We start from the raw sequence: 24,051 nt of genomic DNA on the forward strand, positions 1-24,051 counted from the left end.
ATCCCGCATCGGGCTCCCTGCTCAGTGGGGAGTCTGCTCGAGATTTTGTCGGCCCCTCCCCCTCCTTCCCTCTCGCATGCTCTCTCCCTCTCTCTGTTTCTCTCTCTCTCAAATAAATAAATAAATCTTTAAAGAAAAAGGTCTCCATGTCTATTAATGATGTAACAGGAAATCAGAGTGTGTTGAATGATTCCTCTATCTTTATGATCACAAAAATCAGCTTATTAAAGCATGGACCTGAACAGATCTGTACACTCATGTTCATATCAGCATTATTCACAATAGCCAAAAGGTGGGAACAACCCAAATGTCCATCAACACATGGATGGGTAAACAAAATGTGATATAAACATACAAAGGAATATTATCCAGCCTTAAAAAGGAAGGAAATTCTGACACATGCTATAACATTGACAACATTATGTTAAGTGAAAAAAAGCCAGTCACACAAGGACGAATATTATATAATTCCACGTATATGAGGTACCTACACTAGTTTAATTCATAGAGACAGAAAGCAGAATGGTGGTTATCAGGGGCTGGGGGAGGGAGAGGGGAGTTAGGGTTTAATGGGTATAGAGTTTCAGTTTGGGATGATGAGAAAGGTCTGGGTGGTAGTGATGGTTGCACAACAATGTGAATGTACTTAATGCCCCTGAGTTGCACACACAGAAGGGATTAAAATGGAAATTTTATTTTATATATATTTTATGACATTAAAAATATCAAAAAATATCAGGGTGCTACATTTACCTCACATTCTCAGTTACTACATTAATTTCAGTGACATGTACATATTATTTTTATAAAATGCTAAGAAAATTCTCAAGGGTATAATTTAGACATAATGACATTTTAGGATGAGTTGCAAACTTCGAGCTGTTGGGCCACACAGATTGGAAACAAATCATCATGAATATTTTTGTTTAAAGATTTTATTTATTTATTTGAGATATAGCGAGAGAGAGAGAGAGAGAGCATGGGGGGAGGGGGAAGCAGGATCTCCACTGAGCGGGGAGCCCAGTGCCAGACTTAATCCCAGGACCCTGCGATTATGACCTGAGCTAAAGGCAGACACTTAATGGACTGAGCCACCCAGGTGCCTCCATCATGAATATTTCAATTGCTTCTTAAACATAGCTAATCAGAAGAATCATTGGAAATAATTCAAAATACTTATTACGGGGACTCACCCAAGCCACCTGAAATAGAACCTTCTGGGGAAAGGCGTGGGGATCCATATGTTCATGAAGCACCTCCGGTTGACTCTTATATTAGATCAGTTGGGAATACATCTTTTAGGATAAAATTCTGAGTCCTGAATTCAACAGAGAGAGAAGCAGGGAATCAGCAGCACCCCTCGAACAGAGCAACTCTTACCCCTGGCACCCCCCCACCAGCTGCTCATCGAGTCCCTCCAGCCGACACCCTTCACAAACACCCTGTCCCGGGAATGCTGATGCCCCCCTGAGTTCCTGCAGAGACTTCTGCAACAATGGATGGAAAACCGTACCAGGAAGAGAACAATCTGACATGGATAACCAGACAGAGGACTTGGGCAATTGGAGAAAAAGGGTAACGTGATCCATAGACGATAAAGCCAGGACTGAGCGAGGAGCAGGCTGCCGGCCTCGCTCACTCAGGCATCTTTCCTCAGCGTGTCACCGGGAAGCCCGCACCTGCACTTCTCAAGCTGTGTTCTGAGAGCCAAGACATTTTAAATGACAAGTTAGGTTTAGGCCTGGTTATGGAAATACTGAATTTTTTTGTTATATTTTAAGCATTTGGGGAGACCTAATTTCTGAACCAAATTTATTTTTCTTCCTCTCCCTCTAGACTACTCTTAAACTTTTACCCTGGTGTGCCACATTTGTTCCCAAATGGGATTAAACAATGGTGAAAGAGTAAAATGAGAGATTTTTTTTGTAATTGTAGAAATTTTTTTACTTATTTATTTATATTTTTTATAGGATTTTTTTAAAAGATTTTATTTATTTATTTATTTGAGATAGAGAGAGAGTGAGAGAGAGAGCATGAGCGGCAGAGGGAGAGGAAGAAGCAGACTCCCCACTGAGCAGGGAGCCCAACGCGGGGCTCGATCCCAGGATCATGACCTGAGCTGAAAGCAGACGCTTAACCGACTGAGCCACCCAGGCCTCCCAACTGTAGAGATTTTTTAAAAATTTGTTCACCATGATACAATCTAAAAAAAGAAAATGTATTTTATGCAATCCCTACGTCCTTATTTTTCCAGTATGATTATCTCACCACTTATTTGTTATCATTCATGGTGACCTTTTCCTCTGCTCTTTACTGTTTTCCCCATGCTCACTTCTTCACTTGTTTGGTCCTTCCATCTGTCTAACTGTCTTTCTCTCCTTCATTCTCTTTCTATCTCATACAGACACACACACACACACACACACACACACATTCAAGTACACACACTTTGACTTAACAGAGTACAGTCCACCAATTGGTACCACTTTTACTTTTGGGGGCCAATTTTTAAAAAAGACTAGTTTTAGCTTTGTGTGAATGAAAAGTTTGAACATTGCTGCCTGTCTTCAGAAAAATCCAGGGCTGACAGAAGCATGAGCATTTGTCACTCATCCAGTACCAGTTTCGTAGGAGAACTACAGGGTCCTGTGCCTTTTTCAATCCTGCCCGTCCCGTCTGTGGTGTGAGTCCCACTGCATTAAAAAGAATTAAGAAGATCCAGCGGGGCACCTGGGTGGCTCGGTCGGTTAAGCCTCTGCCTTCGGCTCAAATCATGATCCCGGGGTCCTGGATGGAGCCCCGGGTGGGGCTCTCTGCTCAGCGGGGAGCCTGCTTCTCCCTCTGCCTGCCACTCCCCCTGCTTGTGCCCTCTCTCTCTCTGTGTGTCAAATAAATAAATAAAATCTTAAAAAAAATATCCATCACCTTGTGTCCTTTCTTTAGAGAAGGGAGCCACAAAGTCCCACTGATGCTCAGTATCACAGATGAGCAGAGCCCAGCTTGACTCCCAAGCGGAGCCTTATAGGAGGATGCAATAATCAGCTGTCACATGCTCTAACAGATGAGTGGCTCCCAAGAACAGTTTACTAAACTGCAATATTTCAATAACACAATTTCTTGCCACCATTCAGAACTACAAAACAAGCAATTCTCACCTGCACTATCCCATGCACATTGAGCTATGTAATAAGCATTACACTAAGCCAGTATCTCTGCTCAATAAAGGTTCGTGCGTGCATTTTACTTCTAGGTACTTACTCCAAGAAAACAAAAGCCCTAACACAGAAGGGCTTTCTTAGACACAAAGCTTTGAGTCCTCGAATCAACACCTACATTCTAACGTATGTGTTACCATCTCTGTCTTAACGTTGCTATGGCAAATGGTTTTCTGATCAGTATAATTTCTTCTAGGAGTTAAAAAAAAGTTAATTAATAAGGAATTAAATACATTCGAAGATATGTTATTGTGCACATATACTTACATATATACTTACATGGGTGTTTATCACTCTTCTCAAGACCTTCTTCTTTCAAGAGTTGATGAACATGAGCTCTCTGAAATCTAGCCTGTTTCAACATGGCTTCCTGCTTCCAATACCTTGCAGTGCATCTTAGAGGGCGTCTTGCTCTTCTTTCAAGGACACAGTCACTGCTCTGTCTGTTGTTGTTCAAAAGTAAAATCCCAGCATTTCCAAAACTTCCGATTTTTTAAAAAGAAATCAAGATTCTGAATTTTTTTTAAAGATTTTATTTATTTATTTGACAGAGAGAGATAGAGAGAGAGCACAAGCAGGGAGGAAAGGGAGAAGCAGGCTGCTGGTGATCAGGGAGCCCAATACAGTACTTGATCCCAGGACCCTGGGATCATGACCTGAGCCGAAGGCAGACGCTTAACCCACGGAGCCACCCAGGTGCCCCAAGATTCTGGATTTTTTAATGAAATCTTCCATTTTTAAAATACAATAATTAAAACCGCTTCCATGGCTGGTTCTGGCCTAGTGCTCGCTCTTTTGATCATCTGGTATAGAATTGGTGGATTGACGCCTTTCCAGCAATGATCCATAAATATCATTTTTATCTTTTATCTTTAAAACCCTAACTTCCCTGCAAATGAAATTTGTTTTCTAATTTGTTACTCTCAAGATTTTCTCAATAAAAAAGTCTGAGAGTAACAAAATAGAAAACAAAATGCAGTAATTTCCCCAAACCGAGGAAACCACTTTTCCCTTTTGGTGCCTGTTTTCCCAGTCTTTGTGTGACCCCTATATGTAGTTCTAGTTTTATTTCATACTTCCTACAACATTGAAGCATATTATAAACTTACTTTCACTTAATGATATTTCATGACTGTTTCTCTGTATTGCTATCTTTAATTACTGCATAATATTCCATTTTAAATACGTTACCATAATTCAGAAGTCAATTCCTATTTCTGGAAACTTAGTCTGTCCAATTTCTTTGCTATTCTAGCTATTGCTAGGTTACCCATTTTTGTGCTTTTCTCTGGTAATGTCCTTAGGGTAAATTCTTAGAAATGTTATGTTGGGGTCAAAATGTAGGAGTTTTTTGATGATTTTTCACTTATCTTAGTAGCCCTTGAAGTTGGAGAGATTGGGATTCAAAGCTACTCTTTCCCTTACAAGCTATGGGACTTTAGGTGAATTACGTCTATGAATTTCAGCATTTTCATCTATGAAATGGGAATAATACAACAGAATGTTGTAGCAGTTTATACTTCCCTTAGCAATATGTAAAAGAAAGTTAGACCTCGCATTCTTGCTAATCTTTTTCTTTTTAATTTTCACCTTTTTCAATAGAGTAAATGAAAATGGCATTTAGTCATTTTCATTACAAAGAATGTTGAACAGATTTAAAATTTTATTCATGAATTGCCCATTCCTATTTTTCATTGGTGTATTTAACTTTTTTTTAAAGTTTTTATTTAAATTCCAGTGAGTTAACATACAGTGTAATATTAGTTTCAGGTGTACAATTTAGTGATTCAACACTTCCATACAAAACATTATATTCCTTATAATTATATATTATATATGGGTACATAAATATTTTTCTCTTTTAGCAGTCAAATCTATCAATCTTTTATTTTTATTTTACAATCTTATTTTAGATTATTTTAATTCTTTTTTATTTAATTTTCATATTTAATTATTTAACTCATCTGAGGAATTTAGTTTATAGGTGATATGTGGTTGTGTCCCAACAAATACGGTTGAATAATCCCTTCTCTCTCTACCAATTTGAATCAATGTCTTTTTAATACTTCCATATGTATATTTCTGCTTCCAGATTTCTATTCTGTTTCAATGATCTGTCCTCTTTTGCCCCAGTACCATGCTTTTACATTTATTATAATTTTATACGACTTTTGAACATCTGGGAAAGCAAATCCTTTGTCAAGAATTTCTGTCTCTTTCTGCCCATTTGTCCTTCCAGATAAACACAAGTACCATAGTTAAGTAAAAACATAAAACAGTGTTTGAACATTAATTGGAATTCATAAATTAATTCTGAAAGAATTGACAGCTTCAGACTATCAAGACTTCTCAGTTACACATTCAGCTTTTGATAAAAGTTAACAGCATAGCTCACAGTATTCTCTGGCAAGAACCCCGAGGATTGCAGTCTGCGTTGCTGACCCATTAGCTTTGACAGTCAACTAGGCAGAAGTGAGGATGAACCATAAGTTTGACTCAAAGGCAAAAAACCCTGTGTGTTGGTGACTCAAAAGTCCCCAAAGTCCTGGGACACTGACCCTATTTTTTCATTAGTTTGATTAACCTCCCGGATAAATTGCTCTTAAGTTTCTTTACAAATATAAATATATAAAATTTAAGTTACTGTTACTCTGTTCCCCAGTTCTCCTCTCCCTCAGATTTCTTGGGGGTGGTGTGAATTACAGATACCTCTGGTAAGTTTTGCTGGACACAAGGAACCCAGAAAGACTTAGTAGTTTTCAGAAGATCAAGATTTTAGTCGGTAAGCTCAACCATAAGAAATTACTGACCTGAGACTCTTGTAGGTACAAAAAATAGCAATTTCATATGATTCAGCTTAATGTCTATTGAGAACCCCTGCTGGTGTGTTTCATTTGCTTGGTGTCAGCTACCTTTGTAGATCTCATTCTGTTTTTGCCAGTGATTTATGAAAAAAATTAAAGTTTTATTTCCATAATTTTTTTAAAAAGATTTATTTATTTATTTCAGAGAGAGAGAGAGAGAGCACAAGTGGGAGGGGCAGAGAGAATCTCAAGCAGACTCTGTGCTGAGTGCAGAGCTGAGGTGGGGCTTGATCTCACCACCCTGAGATCATGACCTGAGCCAAAACCAAGAGTGGGGTGCTTAACCAACTGTGCCATCCAGGTGCCCTTATTTCCATAATTTTTTGAGAGATTAATATAAACATCTGTCTTCCTAAAATGAAGGAAAATTGGTGCATGTAGGAATGTTTAGTAAAAGCTAAACCCTTCATTGTCATACACAATTTACTTCAAGAAAGAACACTCTTTCCTGTAATTTATCTGACTCGGCTGTGTAAATAATCCTTCTGAAGCATGGATTAAGCGACCAAGTCAATGACTTCCCCAAATTTATGTGTATCTGTAAGCTGGAAACTCAGGATTCCCAGCTCTCCAGTGATCTTTCAGATCTGCCTGCTCTTGCCACTCCAGATATCTTGTCCACCTACAGGTTCCCAAACATGACTTGTTTATTGCTGGCTTTTTACTTTCACTGTTCTGAACTGTATTTTTTGTTCAGATTCCAAGTTAAGATCCATTCAATCCATTTCCAAGAGAGTGGAAAAATCCAGCCCTGAGTGCTTTTTACAACACCTATTAATTGACTCCATATTATATTCTGCTTATGGACATGTCTTATGTTCTTGGTAAGGCTTCTAACTTCTTTATCACCATTCACCTAGCTCGGAGCTCTAGGCAGTAATCGTTTTGATGACAAAGGTGGGCAAGGTATTCCAGTTGACTATTCCAGTTTTCATACTTTCTGGTCTGGTGATGGTTGGAATGAACGATGGCCCAAAGTGGATGAGATGATTCGCTTCATTGGAGTACAATGACATCATTGTTTCCTGCCGTAGCAAGGCTGCTCCAGACGGAATTGCCTGGACTTGGCTCCATGTGATCGCCATATACCTATTGTTTTGTACCTCCCCCTTCCTTCTTTTTCACCAACAGGATCTGTTTTTTTGCTAAATGGCATCTTCCTTCAAGTACAGCCACGGTAAGGAAGTAAGTAAGTAAGTAAGCCACGCATGAGGCGCTGATCCAGGAAAGGACTTAATGTCACCAGCAAGGTTTTTAAAAATCTTTCTGTTGCCTCAGCTTTGTGACCCTGGGAAAAGAAAAAGAAAAATGCAAACAGCAAGAAAAGTGAAAAAATGTTTTCATATTTTCTTTAAAAGTGTTTATTTGTGGTTGATGCTGTTATATGCCACATCACCCTTGAAGATTATAAACCACATTCATGGCAGCTGATACTATCTTCCTTTGGAGCTTTAACAAATTTATTAAATAAAACTTGCCATTAGGCTGCTTTAGCTGAAGTCTTATCTCTTCCTGGCTTTAATTAGATGTGATCCTTTAGTATTTACTACAAATTTATTAAAGTACAATCTAATCGAATAGTGAAAATGCTTTGGCTATGGTATTCACACATAACGTTCTCTGGTTATTCTCCCTTTATTATCGTGCCTTAAAATATTTAGTGATCATACTTGGCCTCACATTTCAAAATTGCTTCAGATGTTTCTGAAACTGCTGGGTACGCAGTAAGGCTGCTGGATACATATTTTCTCATTTGACATATCTTCTGTTCCTTTATGAAGTATAAGGTCACAAATAATATATCCATTATTTATGTGAGAGGAAGATGCAAGGTTGTTACTTAAAGTTGTTACATTGTCTCGGAAGTGATATTATTTTATTTTCCTAAATATTCAGAAAAACAAATGGTCAAAAACTACACTTCTTTAATCTGATTATGTATGTATGAAGTTATAATTTGATAACTGTTTTGTTTTTTCCGGAAGTAGAATTAGGTAAATATCTGGGAATTTAAAAATATGAGGTTTCCAAGCACTTATTTTATTTTCAAATTTCCTTTTATCCATTGATGGCCACAGGGCAGTATCTTCTGCTCTGCATACCTTTTAATCTTGGAGTTTAGAGAATTGTGGATTTTTTTTTCTTTTCTTTTCTATTATTTTTTAAAAGCCTTACTCTTCACAAGGAAGCCAGAAGTGTGACAGGAAGGTGTGATTTTTAATTTACACCAGAGTCTCGCAAATAATGACTTTTCACACCGTGCTATTGCAGCTTAGCCTAAGGGAGGAGTTCTGTGGCTACTGTTGTCTTAGCAAATTAAATCTACTGCTGTAATTCAGTCAGATGTTCTTCTATATTTAACCCTTGTTTTCAGTTTGGCAGCTTGGTGTTTGTGAATGCATATGAGGATGTAGCTTATTACTTTGAAGTGGACTTGTTTTCTAGGAAATGAATTTTGAAGACCATTATCTTTTCAGATTGTTGCAGTATGAAAGGTAAACATGTTTTCCCTTCCTGCCCTGCTAACTGTGATGTTGGAAATTCTAACGGACTTAAGTCCACAAAAATGAAAAATACAATAATATTAATTTTGAGAACTTCTAGCAATAAAATTTAAATACACAATCTAATAAATATTTGTATCTTTCCTTATGGTTCCATTTCTCTGAGAGTAGCTTTGTGTGGTCTTTATAGAAGAGTCAGTGTCTCGATGTACAAGTAAATCTGCATCATTTAGATTAAAAGATGAAATAGAAAGTAATGCTAAAAGGTGAAAACGTTTTAAGTTTTTTCAGTTCCTCCCTGGTCCATTTAAAGTAATTTGGATTGAATTATAAAAAAATAGGGAATGAGCTGCTAAGAGAAATTTTAAAAATTACTAAAATTGATACACTTTTCTTTAAAGATTATATTTATTTATTTGTCAGAGAGAGAGAGAGAGAGAATGCAGGAGTGCACAAGCAGGGGGGGTGGCAGGCAGAGGGTGAAGCAGGATCCGCTGAGCAAGGGGCCCCATGGGGGACTCGATGGGGGACTCGATGGGGGACTCGATGGGGGACCGATAGGGGACTCCATCCCAGGACCCTGGGATCATGACCTGAGCTGAAGGCAGATGCTTAACCAATTGAACCAGCAAGGGTCCCTGAAATTGACATAATTGTTAAAGTTTTCTAAGCAGTTGCAGAACAGCGGCATGTAAAAATAACTGAATAGTTAAAGAACATATCTTGCAAACTTTATATACACATCCTTCACTTAACGATCATTAACATATTTAATTCTTTTCCTATTTTGAATTTGCCCACCTAAATTTTTTAAAGTTTTCAATCAACGTGCTTCTTTTTCCTTGTTATCTTACCAACCATAATGCTGTTTGATAAAGTTCTAGTACTGAATAGAATATATGAGTATTAATGGAAGAAAGGAAAGAAACATTCAGATTCTCCTGAGAAATCTGGCTCCTACTTCCTCCTCTTGTTAAACCGAAGTAATCAGAAGCGTGACAAGCTCTCTTTCCTAGCTGGGCGCTACAAGGGGTTAAACAGTCTTGGTTTACTAAGAATCTCTGTCAGGCTTTTATCTGATCCTTCCTCCCTTCCTCCCCTGCCCACCCCTTTTGTAAATGTCAACCACTTCCTGATGAGCCTAGTAGTGGTGAATTTCACACCTTTCTTTTCTTTGTGAAGAGACCTGGGTGTTAATGGTACAGGATTGGGTACCATTGTACAGCTTTGGCGGTCTGTTAGTAAAGCTGAGGGATGCCTATGGAAAAAAAGTAGGAGAAGGTGAAGAAATTCGAGAAATGAGACTAGGAAATAGGTTCAAACCGGTCTCATTTTTTAAAAGAGTATTTGTTTTATTAGCAACTTTTAGATGTGTATTCGGGAAAGAGTAATCTTAAAGAAGCTTTGTATTGAGAGTCTCAAAAGAGTCTGGCAAAGGGAGGAGCTGAGATTAGAGAGCTGACTGGGAAAAAATAAAAATAAAAGAACAACAATCAGAAAGAAAACTGAAGAATCCTTCTCTGACCTTTTATTTTACAGGTGTATTCACAGGACACAGCCATGGAAACCTGGTCAGTTGATCAGGTCTGCAGTTGGTTGGTGGAGAAAAACTTAGGAGAGCTAGTTCATAGGTTTCAAGGTGAGTTGTTTACACTTTGAAAAATATTAACAGAGCAGCCTAGATATTGAGTGTCCTCTGTTACTGATAATTAATTACTCTTGTTGCCTAATGCATGCGAATGTGGGTGTGGAATTGCTGCCTTGGGGAACTTCCCTTTCTTTATGGACTGTGGCAGAGTTTGCATTTGACCTAACATCCAGAGGGGGATGTGATATTCTAAAAAGAACTCAAATAAAGCAAAGTATTAAGAGCTAGTCCAAATACATCTTGGCTATTTGCATTTGAAACCGCTTTTGTCCTTAAAGAATGCAGCCTGTGTTCTGATCAGTGTTGGATTTACAAGTATTGGATATTGCCTGGGAGGTACTCTTAAGAATGATTTTCTGAGAAACCTTTTTTTCTTATAAAAACAATGCCTCTTACAGAGAATAATCAGAGTGGGGAGGCCCTCCGGGGAAGCAGAAAGTTTCATTGTGACTCCCTGTTCTGACACTTTCTTAGGAGCTGGTTGGGAATGATGCGGTGTCACAGTGTTCTTTCTTTGTCAAAAAGAGAGATAGTTTTATAACTTCAGAGGACAAGTTTAGATGATCCTTTTAACCCCAGAAATGACTTTGCCTGTTCAGAGTGCTGTGTGTGCGGTGCTTTACCGGGCAAACATGTAGAGACATCTTTTTTTTTTTTTTCTTTTTCCCAGAGGAAGAAGTAAGTGGGGCCGCTCTTCTAGCACTTAATGATCGGATGGTTCAGCAACTGGTAAAGAAAATTGGGCACCAGGCTGTTCTGATGGATTTAATTAAAAAATATAAGCAGGAGAGTCAAAGACTGGAGTCCTTTGGAAGCCCTAGAGAAACAGCCCCTCTTGCTCAAGCAGGAGCAGACCCAGAGTAAGTCTGTTCCTGAATGGCCTTAGTTTTGATGCTGTGCTTTCTTGATGAGGACTATAGCATGACATGTGGGGGTTAAGACTCTTTGAAAACTGTGACCATTTTCAGCAAATTATATGCACAGTATTCCTAGTCTCTTCATTAAGGACACTTTTCCAAAGTTTTATGAACCAATCTACATCTTTTTTTTTTTTTTAAATGCACTGCTTTTTGAACATTGACTCCAATTGTTAGGGAAGTCCTATGAACTGGGAGTTCCTATATAGAAAGCTCTGTAGCGAGTGGTTTGAGTGTACATAGAACACGAGTGCAAATGGACTCCTGCAGCTTGGGTCTTTTTAAAATCAGGTTTTAGGAAGGGCATCTTTTACTGCTCCTTTGCTTTTTCCCCAAACTGTTTATTTATTTATGTATTTATTTATTTGCCAAGAATTTCTTATAGTAACTAATTTATATTCTCCTCTAGAGGCTTTTGCAGTATAATTTGCTAAAGAGTCTTGCCACAGTGAGTTTTCTAATTTCTCAGGGGTATTCTTACTGAATGCTATGATCACATCCCACAAAAATCATGTAGAAAAATTTGTGGTGCCTTTGAGGTTTAGGGATGGTTTTGTTGTCGTTTTTTTTTTTTTTTTAATCACTCACTTCTGCAATGGAAAGGAGTGATAGCAGGAATTACAAAATTAAAATGGTCACTTTACAAATCTATGCCCCAGGGATCATTTTAAGCATTCTGACTTGGTTTTTCCATATTTGAGACTTTTTGCCAAGTTTCTAGGGTTAAATAATTGCTGCACACCGATTATTCATTAATTTTTTAAAGTTAGATTATGATGTTTGATGAAATCCATTCTATGTCTTTAGTTTTTCAGATTAAACCTATGATAATATATATGGCTGTCTTGCTCTTTGATAAGCAATACAATGTTAGAGAGACTTGGCCTAAATAATTTAATTTCTAGAATATTTGGATATTTGGAACGTGGAGGGAGACAGGTGGTCTTGAAGGAGTGGTCCATGGTTGGCCTGAAGATTCTACCATCTGATTTATTTGAAGGATTTCTCCTAAACATTGTTTTGACATATCTATGTAAAATCACACTCTTCAATATGTGACTTTTGATGAAGTTCCCATTGCATGCTTTTACATCCTTTTCATCAAAGGGTGGGTGTGAACCTCAAATCGCGCTCGAAGTAATTTCCCAGCATTCTTGGATGAGTTGGACTTCTGAGTTGGAAGTTCCCTTCAGTTGACTGGAATCTTGATATTGCCTGAGGCACAGCTTGGAAGAAAACAGACAGCCTTGTTTCCACTGCAGATCAGTTTACAATGTTCTCCAGTAAATGAGAACTAGCTGGACTGCCAGGAAATCTGGGCTTCATTCCTGGTTCTACCACTGCCTTGGATTGATTATGTTAAATGTTGACATTCCTGTTGCTTCATCTGTAGTTTGTGAAAAGTAATACATTACCTAACTTCATGTTAATTCACACTGATGTTGGTTGTATCATAATCTTTGAGAAAATCTTTCCTCCTTCAAAGCAGTCTCATGTTAAATATTAAACGTTGTCAACTTGGTTAAGAAAGCCATTTGCAAGTGTAGCCAAGACTTGGAACATTGGTAGTCCAGGGATTTATGAGTGGGGGCTTTTCACTCTACCCAGTAAGTAGCTTATTCATCTTAAGGATTGGTTGAATTAATCTGGTACAAAGCCACAGTTGCAGGTCGGGTTATTGGTTATACTTGGTTTAAGTGTTTATTGCCTATATTTGCTTATTGTCAAATATACTGTCATGTGACAAATATATTGTCACATGGGAGTCATGATAATGGAAAGAGGCATGAGAATATGTTACTTAATTAGACCCTTTCAGGAAGTGCTTACTAAAGATAGGAAACTGGGTGTAGTAGTAAGAACCCTGAAGCTAGGTATCAAAACACTTGATTTCAAACCTCTGTTCTGATGATAGCTACTCATCTAACCTTGGAGATTTGCTTGGCTTTTTTTAGTTTCAACTGCAAAATGAAGTAGGTAGACTAAATGATGCTTAAGACTCCTTCTAAAGCGTCGATAATGGCATTCCAGATCAGAGATTGCAGATGGGTTTCAACTTGAGTGCAGATTTCTTTTAAAGGCTAATGGTTGCCTAGTATGTTATTTTGAAAAGTATTTGTAGGCCACATCTGGACAGAATATTTGGCATCCTATTTGGACTTAAGCAAATCACAGAAATATGTAATAGGTAGGAGTATTTGCGGTTGCTTTTTGGTTGTTGTTCTTGTTGGAGCTGGTAGAGAAATCACAGGACAGAAAGTCAGAAGAGTGAGCTCAACTCCTGGCACTGCTACTGAAGAGCCTGAGGTTGTGAGCAACTTGCTTTTCCTTCTGGGCTTCGGTCGTACCACTCCTAAAGTGAGGGAGTTAGTGGACTCTGGTTCCAAGGGTATTAGATTCCAGAGATAATAAAAGTCCCCCCAAAATGGCAGGGAGTGGAGAAGGAATCTGATGTAGAGTTAATCACTTTGTTTTTTTGGCAGAATAGGGATATTAACCAATAGAATGCATCTTTATTGGTTAATATCTCTATTGGTTAATATCCCTATCATCTAATAAAGATGCACCATCTCAAAGAGGAAAGGATTGCCGTAACACCATTTATAATATGACCGATCGGTGCAAACTGTATTGTGAACAGGCATCAGTCTACCTCCTGGCATATATGAACCACTGTGTGAGATTTGACTCCAGAATGTCCCTTTTTTTTCCAGTTCTCTTAGTCGTAACCTTAGCGTGGAGCTGGAAGGTAGACACAGATGATGGTGTCACTATGGGCTGTCTTCTACCCTCAGAGCTTACATGAGATTCAACAGTTGTGGCTTCTGTTGAAAAGCTCCTAACCCAGCTCTTCTTTCTTGGTGACAGGGATGAAGAGTCCCCTAGTCCTGCCAACCGTGGGAAGCAGACACCATCTTTCTATGCAGCCAAAAACCTTGATAATGGACTAATCGACCAAAGAGTACTGAAACAGAGGTGGGGTTGCTAACTTCTAAACGTTGTAAAGCCAAATGATAATATTTGTCTTTATTTTTTATGAGATTTCATGTGTTTGCATGCATTTCTAAAGTGGGAACCTTTTGTTTTGCTGGAAGGGAATCTTTTATCAAGTGATGAAGAGATTTGGTAAAAGATGAAGATGAAACTTGTGATCTTTATATTGGAAAAGTGAAATTTTGAGATGATATTGAGCATCTTTCAAGTCCATGTTAAGGAGAAAGGATTTCTCTGTTATAAACTGTCAGGGGTGATTGGCAGTATCCACAAAAATGGCATTTATTCAGTGAATAATGTCCCATAGAGTATGCCTTTTGTGGAGTCTTTGCTTTTGTTTTGAATTTTGTAGTTGTGGTCGTCTTAACTTGACTGTTCCTGATGGAGACACTGCTTTGGTAAACATTTCCTTGTATTCTACACTGGAATTTGCATGGTATGGTATTTCCATATATGGGCTACATTGGAACAAAGGGAAACTATAAACCTAGAGAACTAGACCCAGGAATATGAAAGTCAGACAAAGTCCTGAGGGCAATTGGTACAGATGTGGTACAGAGTCATGGCAGCCTTTCCCGGCCTGTGTGGTTCGTGCATCAGTCATGATGCTTATGGTTTTCAGTCACCCACCAAAAAATGTTTTTCGTTAAATGTACTGTCACTGAAAGGAGAGGCATCCACTCGCGCAGGAGAATAATCAAGCAATAGTGAAGCCGGGGGCGGGGTGCTTTATAGTTTTCATAAAACTTTCACATTATCATCTCATTTAGTCCTCAGCAGTCCTGCAAGGTGGGCATTATTCTCTCTGTTTGGTAAATGAGTGAAACTGAGATTTAGAGAAGTCAAGAGGCTTCTCTCTAGTTTTCCCGAATGTGCCATTCTCACTGCAGGCAGGATCCACTGCCATCAGGGTAGGGTCTCAGGGGACCAAGGGCAGTAGCCTCAGGCCCCAGCAACCCCTCAAAGTCAGGAAAAACCTGCACCTTTGATCAGGAGTTCTTGCAAAGTAGGCTTCGGATCTGGGCTGTCCTCTCTGCCCTCTTTCCTTCTTCACCATCTTCCACCTTGCGCTCCCACCCCTGGGCACAAAGGCCCAGCTCCTGCAGATCTCTCGGTGTTAGAGCCCATCTTCCTCGATACCATTGCCTCCTGTTTAGAGAGGTGAACAAAAAGGTGGAAGGCAATGACCCAGGTGAGACTTAGTCCTGATGGTCTTCCTGGTCTGAACTATGGTTCAGGAGATGGAAATACATTTTGTTGGTGGCTTTATTCCCCTGCTTTCTGCACATGGGTGCTTGTTGATTTCAAGTGGTTTCCTTTGATAAGCCACGAGTTCTCAACTACTCCTTCCGTCAGCTTCAGCTTCCAAAAGCAACCAGTCCCTTATAATTGTTCAGGTGTGAATAGAGCGAAGAATAGTCCCCGTGGCCCGACTGTGAATCAGTATCCAAATCTGCACAGTGGGAATAATAATAATACTTTCTTCATGGTGCTTTTGTGGGGACCATTATCTAAAAATGGACAATGCCTGCCAAGTGCTGAGCACAGCGGAGGCCCGTAAAAGTGCTCAGCACACTGCTGTCACCGCTCCTGGAGTGCTATTCCAGGTAGTCGTCCCACTTTCCATAGGACTTTTCTCTCCCTGCTAGCTGTCAGTGGGAGATGAGGATGCTGCCTTCTATGGGTTCTGTAGGTCTTTTCTCTTTTCTAAGTCTTCTTCTTCTTCTTCTTTTTTTTTTTTTAAGAGAGAGAGAGAGCCCTAGTGGGGGTGGGGGAGTGGGTAGGGGCAGAGGGAGAGAGAATCTTAAGCAGACCCTATGCTGAGTGCAAAGCCTGATGCGGGGCTCGATCTCACGATGCCGAGATCATGACCTGAGCCAAAATCAAGAGTCGGAAGCTTCACTGACTGAGCCACCCAGACATCCCTCTCTTTTCTAAGCCTTCTGATGACATTTCATCCTCATAACGGTTCTGTGATACCTGCAGGGAAGGATTATTATTGCCATTTTTTTTCATATGGCTGGTCAAAGGAACACCTCTGTGCCTTGTGGTATTTCTCATCCTTCATAGCGCTTGGCAAGGGCGGGGAGAAAAAAACAGAACTGGCTTGGAAATGGAGAGAAATAGGAGGGTTTGGAAACCAGAGTCGATACTCCCATATCTTTCTCTGTAATCAGTAAGTCTCTCCTAATCTCTCTGACTGCCTGCTGCCCATCACTATCCACAAACACCTCAGAGTTAAATATGTCCAAAAAGTGACCTCATGTCCCTTGCCTTAGTATACACTTGAGTGTAAGAGACACAAATCCACTCAAACTAACGTAAGACAAGGGGAGTCTCTTGTAAGAATAACATTTCACAGCATGCCACAGCAAAGCCTGCAAGTTCCCTGGGCATGGAGGAAGCTGTCCCTCCCCTTATGGAGCCATGTGATGGCCATCTCCGTCTCTGTCCTGCTTTCCTTGTCAGCCTCCTTCTCTTGATTCTCCCTGTGAGATTGGATTTATCCTACTACTCGTGGTTGCCCTGCACTGTTCAGACTGGCTGACATATGACTACCTTGCCGTAGCACTGACTCCAAAGGAGATTCTCCCTGCAAACAGCTCAGGTCACCCCAGCCAACTGACTCAGTCTTCCAGTGTTGCTTTGTTGGGTATCTGAGGAGGAGAAACTGAGCGCTCCGGCATGGATCACATGTCCCCTCTTGGGCAACCAGCTGTGCTGTGGGCAGAGGCGGATTAAAGACAATGCACCTATTTTAAATATTTTCACTCTGGTCCTGCCCTTCATCCAGAGCCATGCCTGGGTGGGGACAGGGGGGCAGACAGAAGATTCCTTTCCCACATCCTGTCTCAGACAGCGGCTCTGTCATCCAGCTGTGTGATTTAAACTCACTGGAGCCACCCTGCATCCCTTCGTCCTTCCTGCTGCCCTTCTGTCTTGGGTGCTATTGCTTCAATAGGTGTCGATGCGGGGCCTGTTGCAAGGCTTTTGTGTCTGTGCTGTCCCCTTCCTTCCCTACCTGCTCATCCTTGAAGATTCGGCTCCAAATCTCTCCTTTACAAGCCCCTCCGTTTTATTATTCCAGGCCCGGCAAAGAGCCCTTCTTCTATGTGTAGTATCCTCTATGTATCTCTTGCCTTACTTTTAAAAGGAGGCAATGGAATTGATCACTTTAACCTCTTTATTCCCTCATTAGCTGGAAAACACCTACGCAAAACCACGCCCTTTTTGTCATTGTAAACACGGCCCTGGCACAGTCCTCACAGTCCTTGGCACACAGAGTCTAAGGAGGAATTTTTAAATTGAACTGAGGATGTGTCATCCAATAAAAGACTGAATATCTCCATGGGGTGGGATAAATATTTGAATAGCATCAATTTCTTTTTAGATCTCTGGATACAATTCGTGTTAAGTATGCTGACTTTGTAACAGAGTTAAACTCCAGAGTTAATACGTCACTCACTCGGGACAGGCTAGAAAGCTTATGGTGTTTGGCTACAAGGCTTTCATGAAGTCATCTGCTCTCGAGAGAAGGGGAGAGATCGTGGAGCAAGTGTCCACTTCAGGCTCACACACCTGCTCTGGAATCTTGACTCCTCCATTTGCTTGCCAGGTGGTCTCTGCACAACACAGGATGGGAAGACCCTCCTGCATATGTAGTTCTTGACGCCCAAATGGGACGGCACATTCAAGTGCGTGGCACCCATTATCACACCATACAAGGTGGCTGTCATTATTCTTGTGATATTTTTTCTATGGTCCCTAAAAAGACTATGTGCTTTCCACCTAGATTATTTGCAAACAAGAAGAAAAAGAAGGCTCTAGAGGCAAGCTGATCACCTGATCTTGGCCCTTGAAAAGTCTCTAGTGGAGATATGTGTGTCCCAGTGGATGAATTTTGTGAGCCAGGGAAACACTAGGGTACTGTGATACATTGCAGGTGTCTTTGGGGATAGGTGATACCATGCACTTGACTGAATTGCTTAAATGCCCTTCCTTGATTATGAGGACCATCTTCAACATGCGCTGGTGACCCTTTGGAAAGAGATTTTTTTTTTTTTTTTGCAGTGTGGTCCCTTGTTTTTCATTTATACGATTTGCTTCCCTTTTAGCGCTTAATAAGGCATGAAATCAAAGACGTAGAGGTTTCCTAAATGTTACTTAGAAACACTTTGCTTAAACTTTTAAGTATATGTGTGCAGATGTTTTGCTTCTCCCTTTGGGCATAATTATAAATTAGTCATGGTTTCATGCATATTTAGAAATTATTTTAATGATTTATGTCATTGGTCTACATTTCCTTGGAGATGCAGAATGATCTCACTCTTCTGCCTGTGCTCAGTAAGGCAAACATCAGTGGGTCTCCACTTGATCGTCCGCATGATCACACACGCAGCCAGATGAGGGGCACCGCGGTCGTCTGCGCATCTTATCCAGCGCATAACAGGGGGAGGTTCAGTGAAATTCACCAAAGACAATACACGTGATAAATTGTCACAGGTCAGTAGAGTAAGAATCCCTCAGAGGGAAATGCAGGAGCCCACCATCTCCCCCCACAAGGTGTCTAGAATATCTATACCTAAAGGATCTGAGCTTTGGAAGTGTTACATTGTAACTCTAGTCCTTAATTGGAGATTTCCCAGTGTACACCAACACGGTAAATACTATGAGGAGTCCTACAGTGAGAAAACCCATTTGACTTTGTTCAAACCCAAATTCTTTCACTGTGTAAAATCTATTAACAGGGGCACCTGGGTGGCTCAGTCGTTAAGCTTCTGCCTTCGGCTCAGGTCATGATCCCAGGGTGCTGGGATTGAGCCCTACATCGGGCTCCCTGTTCGGCGGGAAGCCTGCTTCTCCCTCTCCCACTCCCCCTGCTTGTTTTCCCTCTCTCACTGTGTCTCTCTCTGTCAAAATAAATAAATAAAATCTTTTTAAAAAATTAAAATAAAATGAAGTCTATTAACATTACAAAACACACCCCAAGAAATACTGACTTAAAGATTTCTTGGGCGCCTGGGTGGCTCAGTCGTTAAGCGTCTGCCTTCGGCTCAGGTCATGATCCCAGGGTCCTGGGATCGAGTCCCACATCGGGCTCCCTGCTCAGCAGGAAGCCTGCTTCTCCCTCTCCCACTCCCCCTGCTTGTGTTCCTGCTCTCGCTCTCTCTCTCTCTGTCAAAAAAAAAAAAAAAATTTTTAAAAAAAAAAAAAAAAAAAAAGATTTCTTACCCAAGCCAGGATGCATTCATTCCTTTCATACATAAATGTTTACTGAATGCTGATTCTGGGCCAGGCCCTGATATCGACACTGAGGATATAGTAGCGAATGAAGCAGACCAAACCTCCTGCCCCGCCCCCCGTTCCAAAGGGGGAGAAAAATAGCAAATAAATGTGACACTCCATTATAACATATTTAAGTGTTATAACGATCATTAATGCAAAGGAAAAAGGAGGGGGGATAGAGAGTGAGTGGCACCCGTGTGTGTGTGTGTGTGTGTGTGTGTGTGTGTGTGTGTGTGTGTGTGCGTGTGAGCGTTCAGGAGGGTTCTATTTCAGATGGTATTTTCAGGGAAGTCTTTTGACTTTGACTAGGTGACGCTTGAGCACAGACCCAGACGAAATGAGGAATACTGGCTCACTAAGCTAGAACTGAAATTTCCTTCAGGGGAGGATATCTGTGGGCCCCGCCAAGCAGGAACTGCAGAATCAGGGGAAATTGGGCTGAGACACTTGATAAATGTTTCTCTAACTCTTACGCATTCCCGTTAAATCTAATATGCAGTCTTCAGAGATCTAAAGTAAGCTTGAGTTCTAAACTGTTCTCCCCCTTTTTGTTCAGTGCAAAAGTTCCTGAATACACACACCATGAGCTCTCGGTGTGATTCAGATTGTGGGGGAGGGGGGTGGGGGGCACTTTAGTCCTCGCCCAGGGGACCTCCGCGTCTCATAGACAAGACTGGCGTGTCAGCTGACAACTGCCGTATGGGAAAGAGAGGTAGAAGCAGGAAGGCGCAGGGGAGGGAAAGAAGTAAGACTTTCAAAGAAGCCAGGATGGAGAAAGCCTCTGGGGGGATACTTCACAAAAACTGAGTGAGGATTTTCAAAGATGATTAGAAATTCAGCTAAAGGAAAACAGGGCAGGAAAGGAAAAGGACATCCACAGCAAGGCAAACAGCCCGTGCCGACGTACGAACACCTGAAACAGTATCGGGGATTCTGTGAAGTATTTTGGGAAAGTGACAGGTAGAGGTGGAGAAAATGGAATTATGGGAGGTGGTAAGAGGTAAGGAGGCTCTGTGCTATGGGCCTGAGCAGAGCAACTGCACCTCAGGTTCACCGGCAGGATTTAAACAAAAGACACAAGTGCCCTAGACCAGTGCTTCTCAAGCTCTTCTGTACTTGAAAATCACCTGGGAGTCTTGTTAAAATGCGGGTTCTGATTTCATAGGTCAGGGGTGGGGCCTGAGATTAAGCATGTCTAGCAAGTTCCCAGGGAATGCCAAAGCTAGGGCTACCCTTGAGTAGCAAGGCACGAGGCCAGTAAGAGTTTCTGGTGATATACAATAGACTAAGTGTCTGTGTCCCTCCAAATTTCATATGTTGAAACTTTAATCCCAGTGTGATGGTATTTGGAAAGGTATTGGGAGGTAATTAGGTCATGAGGGTGGAGCCCTAATGGGATGGGATTGGTGCCATTGTAAGAAGAGGCCAGAGAACTTGCTGGTTCTCCCTCCACCATGTGAGGACATGACAGGAGAACAGGCTTCTGCAAACCAGGAAGAGGGCGCTTACCAAGACCCCAGCTGTGCAGGCACCCCGATCTCAGACTGCCAGCCCCCAGAGCTGTGAGAAATCAAAGTTTGTTGTCTCAGCTACCCAGTGTAATTTGTTATAGCAGTTCAAACTAAGACAGGGTGGGACCTGTGGGCCTGTGCATCAGTATTTTTTATTTATTTATTTATTTGAGAGAGAGAGAGAGAGAGGAGCAGAGGGAGAGCATCTTCAGGCAGACTCCCCGCTGAGCCCGGAGCCCGACCCAGGGCTCAATCCCACGACCCAGAGATCATGACCTGAGCCAAAACCAAGAGTTGGATGCTCAACCTACTGAACCACTTAGGTGCCCCCTGTGCATCAGTATTTTTTAAAGTTCCACTCACAATTCTAGTACATAATGAGAATCGAGAACCATTGCTATAGATTACAGAGAGTTTTTGTCATTTATTGGGATAGTGACGCAGGGAATGGATTGAAGAAAAAAATGAGAGGAGGAAGATGCTAGACTAAAGTTTAAGCAATAGATGATGAAGGTATAAACTAAGACAGTGGTAATGGTGAAAATGATATTTAAAAATAAAATCAAGAGGACTTGATGATTAATTAATGCAGGACATTTACAGCAAGGCAAGGGAAGAGTCTCGCTAGGTGGTTAAGTTTTCTCTCGTATTTTAGGCTTGAGCAACTAGGTGATGGTGGTGCCCTCATCTTAAATAAGAAAACAAATACCAGAATAGCATTGTGAGGGACATGTCTAACAGTCTATTCAAAAGAATTCAGTGGGATGAAAAAAAGAGGTTCTGATAAGCCCAGGACTGCTTCTCACTACTTTTTATCTTATTTTTCTTTTCTTTTCTTTTTTTCTTTTCTTTTCACTTTTTTAAAATTATTCTCCTCACTACTTTACATATTAACATTACATATAAGTAAACACCAGACAGGAGTCAGTTTGAACACCAGTTCACTAATACAACCTGTAAAGGAGAGGGACTACCATTTTTGTTCAGAAGTCTGTTTTTCTACATTCCGCAGTGAACCACTGAATGCCCTTACCTACTGTGATAGTCAGTGATAAATCAGGTTACCTGAATCCTTAAAAACGCAAAACTGTGATTTTTATGAAGCTATATAGAGGAGGATCTGGCAAATCCCAGCCCAGGTGAGCAGGGTTGGGGAGAGACCAAGTCACCAAAGGTCTTGCCCTGTAAGGCACATAAAACCAGCACTCTGGACCAGATTTGAGAAGTGAATTTTGTACCCCAATCTGCACCCCCCCAAAGATGCTCTGAGGACATATACTGTTCTCTGTGAGGTCAGGATCCAAAAGTCTAGTAGTATGAAGGTGGATTTTTTTTTTTTTAAAGCTGCCTTAGATCCATTCAATCCTGAATGATCAGATTTTGATACTTCTAAAGTACAAATAGTAGTATTGAACCATTTTGCGACAACAGAGTAGGTAATGTCTCATTATTTTTGCTTATGTATGCATGAGGAACAAAAACAAAAAAGAGGGACTTGGGCATGATAGTTCTGTGAGACCTATCTATGAGTTCTTGTGACTGTCATGAAAGGCTAGAAGTTTCTGGATTTTTGTATGTGTGTCAGTACCAAGAGGAATTGAGCAATGGGAAGACATAAAATATTTATTTATTTTAGGCTTCTTTTTGTGATTAGTCAGAGCCCCAAAGGCTGCTGGGTCTCTGAATCTCACACTGGCAGTCAAAGACAGGGAGAATTTGAGAGGAGTCTGTCTGTCTGTGCCACAGTACATGCCTGATGCCATTCACATCTCTACCCCCTTTTTATGTCTGATTATGTGTTCACACATGCACTTCAGAAACTAAATTCCTCTGGAAGCCCGACAGTTTAAATGGCAGATGTGAAAGCCCGCAGCTATGAAACATAAATTAAAAGCAAACATCAAAATGCTGAGAATGTGGAGCAAACATTTTCTGAATTAGCGGTGGGGACCGTCAGTTCCAGCAAGAGAAGAGCATATTTCCTTCACGGTCCAGGCGCGTCTTGCAGTGACATTGTTCACTGTTTCCAGAGGAGGTACCTCACCTTGTTCATTCTCTTCACTGAGCTTTTCCATGTATCTCTTCACTCAGCTTTTCCAAACTTCTTGTTCACCTTGTTTTCTTAGCAGTCTTGCTGAGCTAAAGTCTTGCTGATCTAAAGTAAAGCAGGCGATCACCAGAGCACTGGTATGTGACACAGAGCAATGTTTCTGTGTCACTTGTAGTTAGGTAAAATGTGATCACTCTTTTGAAGAGACATATTATAACATCCTTTCCTTTTTTAGGCTAAGATGACAGCGAGTTCTTTAAACAGATGTCTAAGGCTTCAATAGCTTCCTTCCTCTTCTTCTACGTTCCCAAAACCTCTCAGCCTTTAGATGATGCTGTGGTCACATGCTGTTCAGCTTTGGAATTGAACATGTAAAGCTGGGCATGCCAATCGATAACATTGTCAGTGTATAAAATCTGTGAGCTTGGGTGTGGAGAAGAATAAAATGAAAATAAGATCTCAGAAGAAAGTGGCTGGTGAGACATAACCTTTCAGTCCAGTCCCTGGAGAACATAGTATTTGTCATCACTTTCTTTCCAGTGATGGGAAGACTACCCCTGGTGGTACTTCAGATATGAAGGCCAAGTCCTGTAGCCAGAATGGACATTCCTCACAGAGAAGTGCCCCATTTGTCCCTTGTTCTTCTTCCTGGAGAACCAGAAAGCCATACTATTTTATAAGATTAAAAAACATCAAGGTTCCTGAAGGTAGCAGGTGATCTCTAAGCAGGTGCCCTTGGAGAAAGGTGCCATTTGGGCTCTGAAGTTTAAAAAAGCAGGGATGATTCATGAAATGACTGTGGCTCCAAAAGTCAACCAGGATTCAGGTGAAAGTGATGCAAACTCTGCCCCTGGTTCTGGAGAGAAGCCTCATGGGATACAGCTGAGGACGGGTGAGACACTGAGATAAACTCTTGTGGGAGGCTTTTTTTGGGGGAGGAGGAGTGTGTTTGATCATTTGGTAATTCTCCACAGCTGCAGTGTAATTCTTATATACCTTTTGTGTCTACAGAGGACTCTGCTCCAATCCCAGATCTGCCTCTCTAGGATTTGGGCCCCACTG

General features: G+C 40.9%; 1 protein-coding gene across 1 annotated transcript in view; it reads left to right on the plus strand.

The window, feature by feature from the left end:
* The first annotated feature begins 10,128 nt into the window (after positions 1-10,128).
* Positions 10,129-24,051, plus strand: part of SAMD3 (sterile alpha motif domain containing 3) — a 52,297-nt gene continuing 38,374 nt past the window's right edge. The window contains exons 1-3 of the mRNA XM_032408317.1: positions 10,129-10,222; positions 10,902-11,091; positions 14,017-14,124. Of these exons, the coding sequence (XP_032264208.1) occupies positions 10,144-10,222; positions 10,902-11,091; positions 14,017-14,124 (377 nt within the window). The 5' untranslated portion in view covers positions 10,129-10,143. The remainder of the gene's footprint in view (positions 10,223-10,901; positions 11,092-14,016; positions 14,125-24,051) is intronic.

This window comes from Phoca vitulina, unplaced genomic scaffold (assembly GCF_004348235.1).
Source record: "Phoca vitulina isolate PV1807 unplaced genomic scaffold, GSC_HSeal_1.0 scaffold9, whole genome shotgun sequence".
Taxonomy (NCBI): domain Eukaryota; kingdom Metazoa; phylum Chordata; class Mammalia; order Carnivora; family Phocidae; genus Phoca; species Phoca vitulina.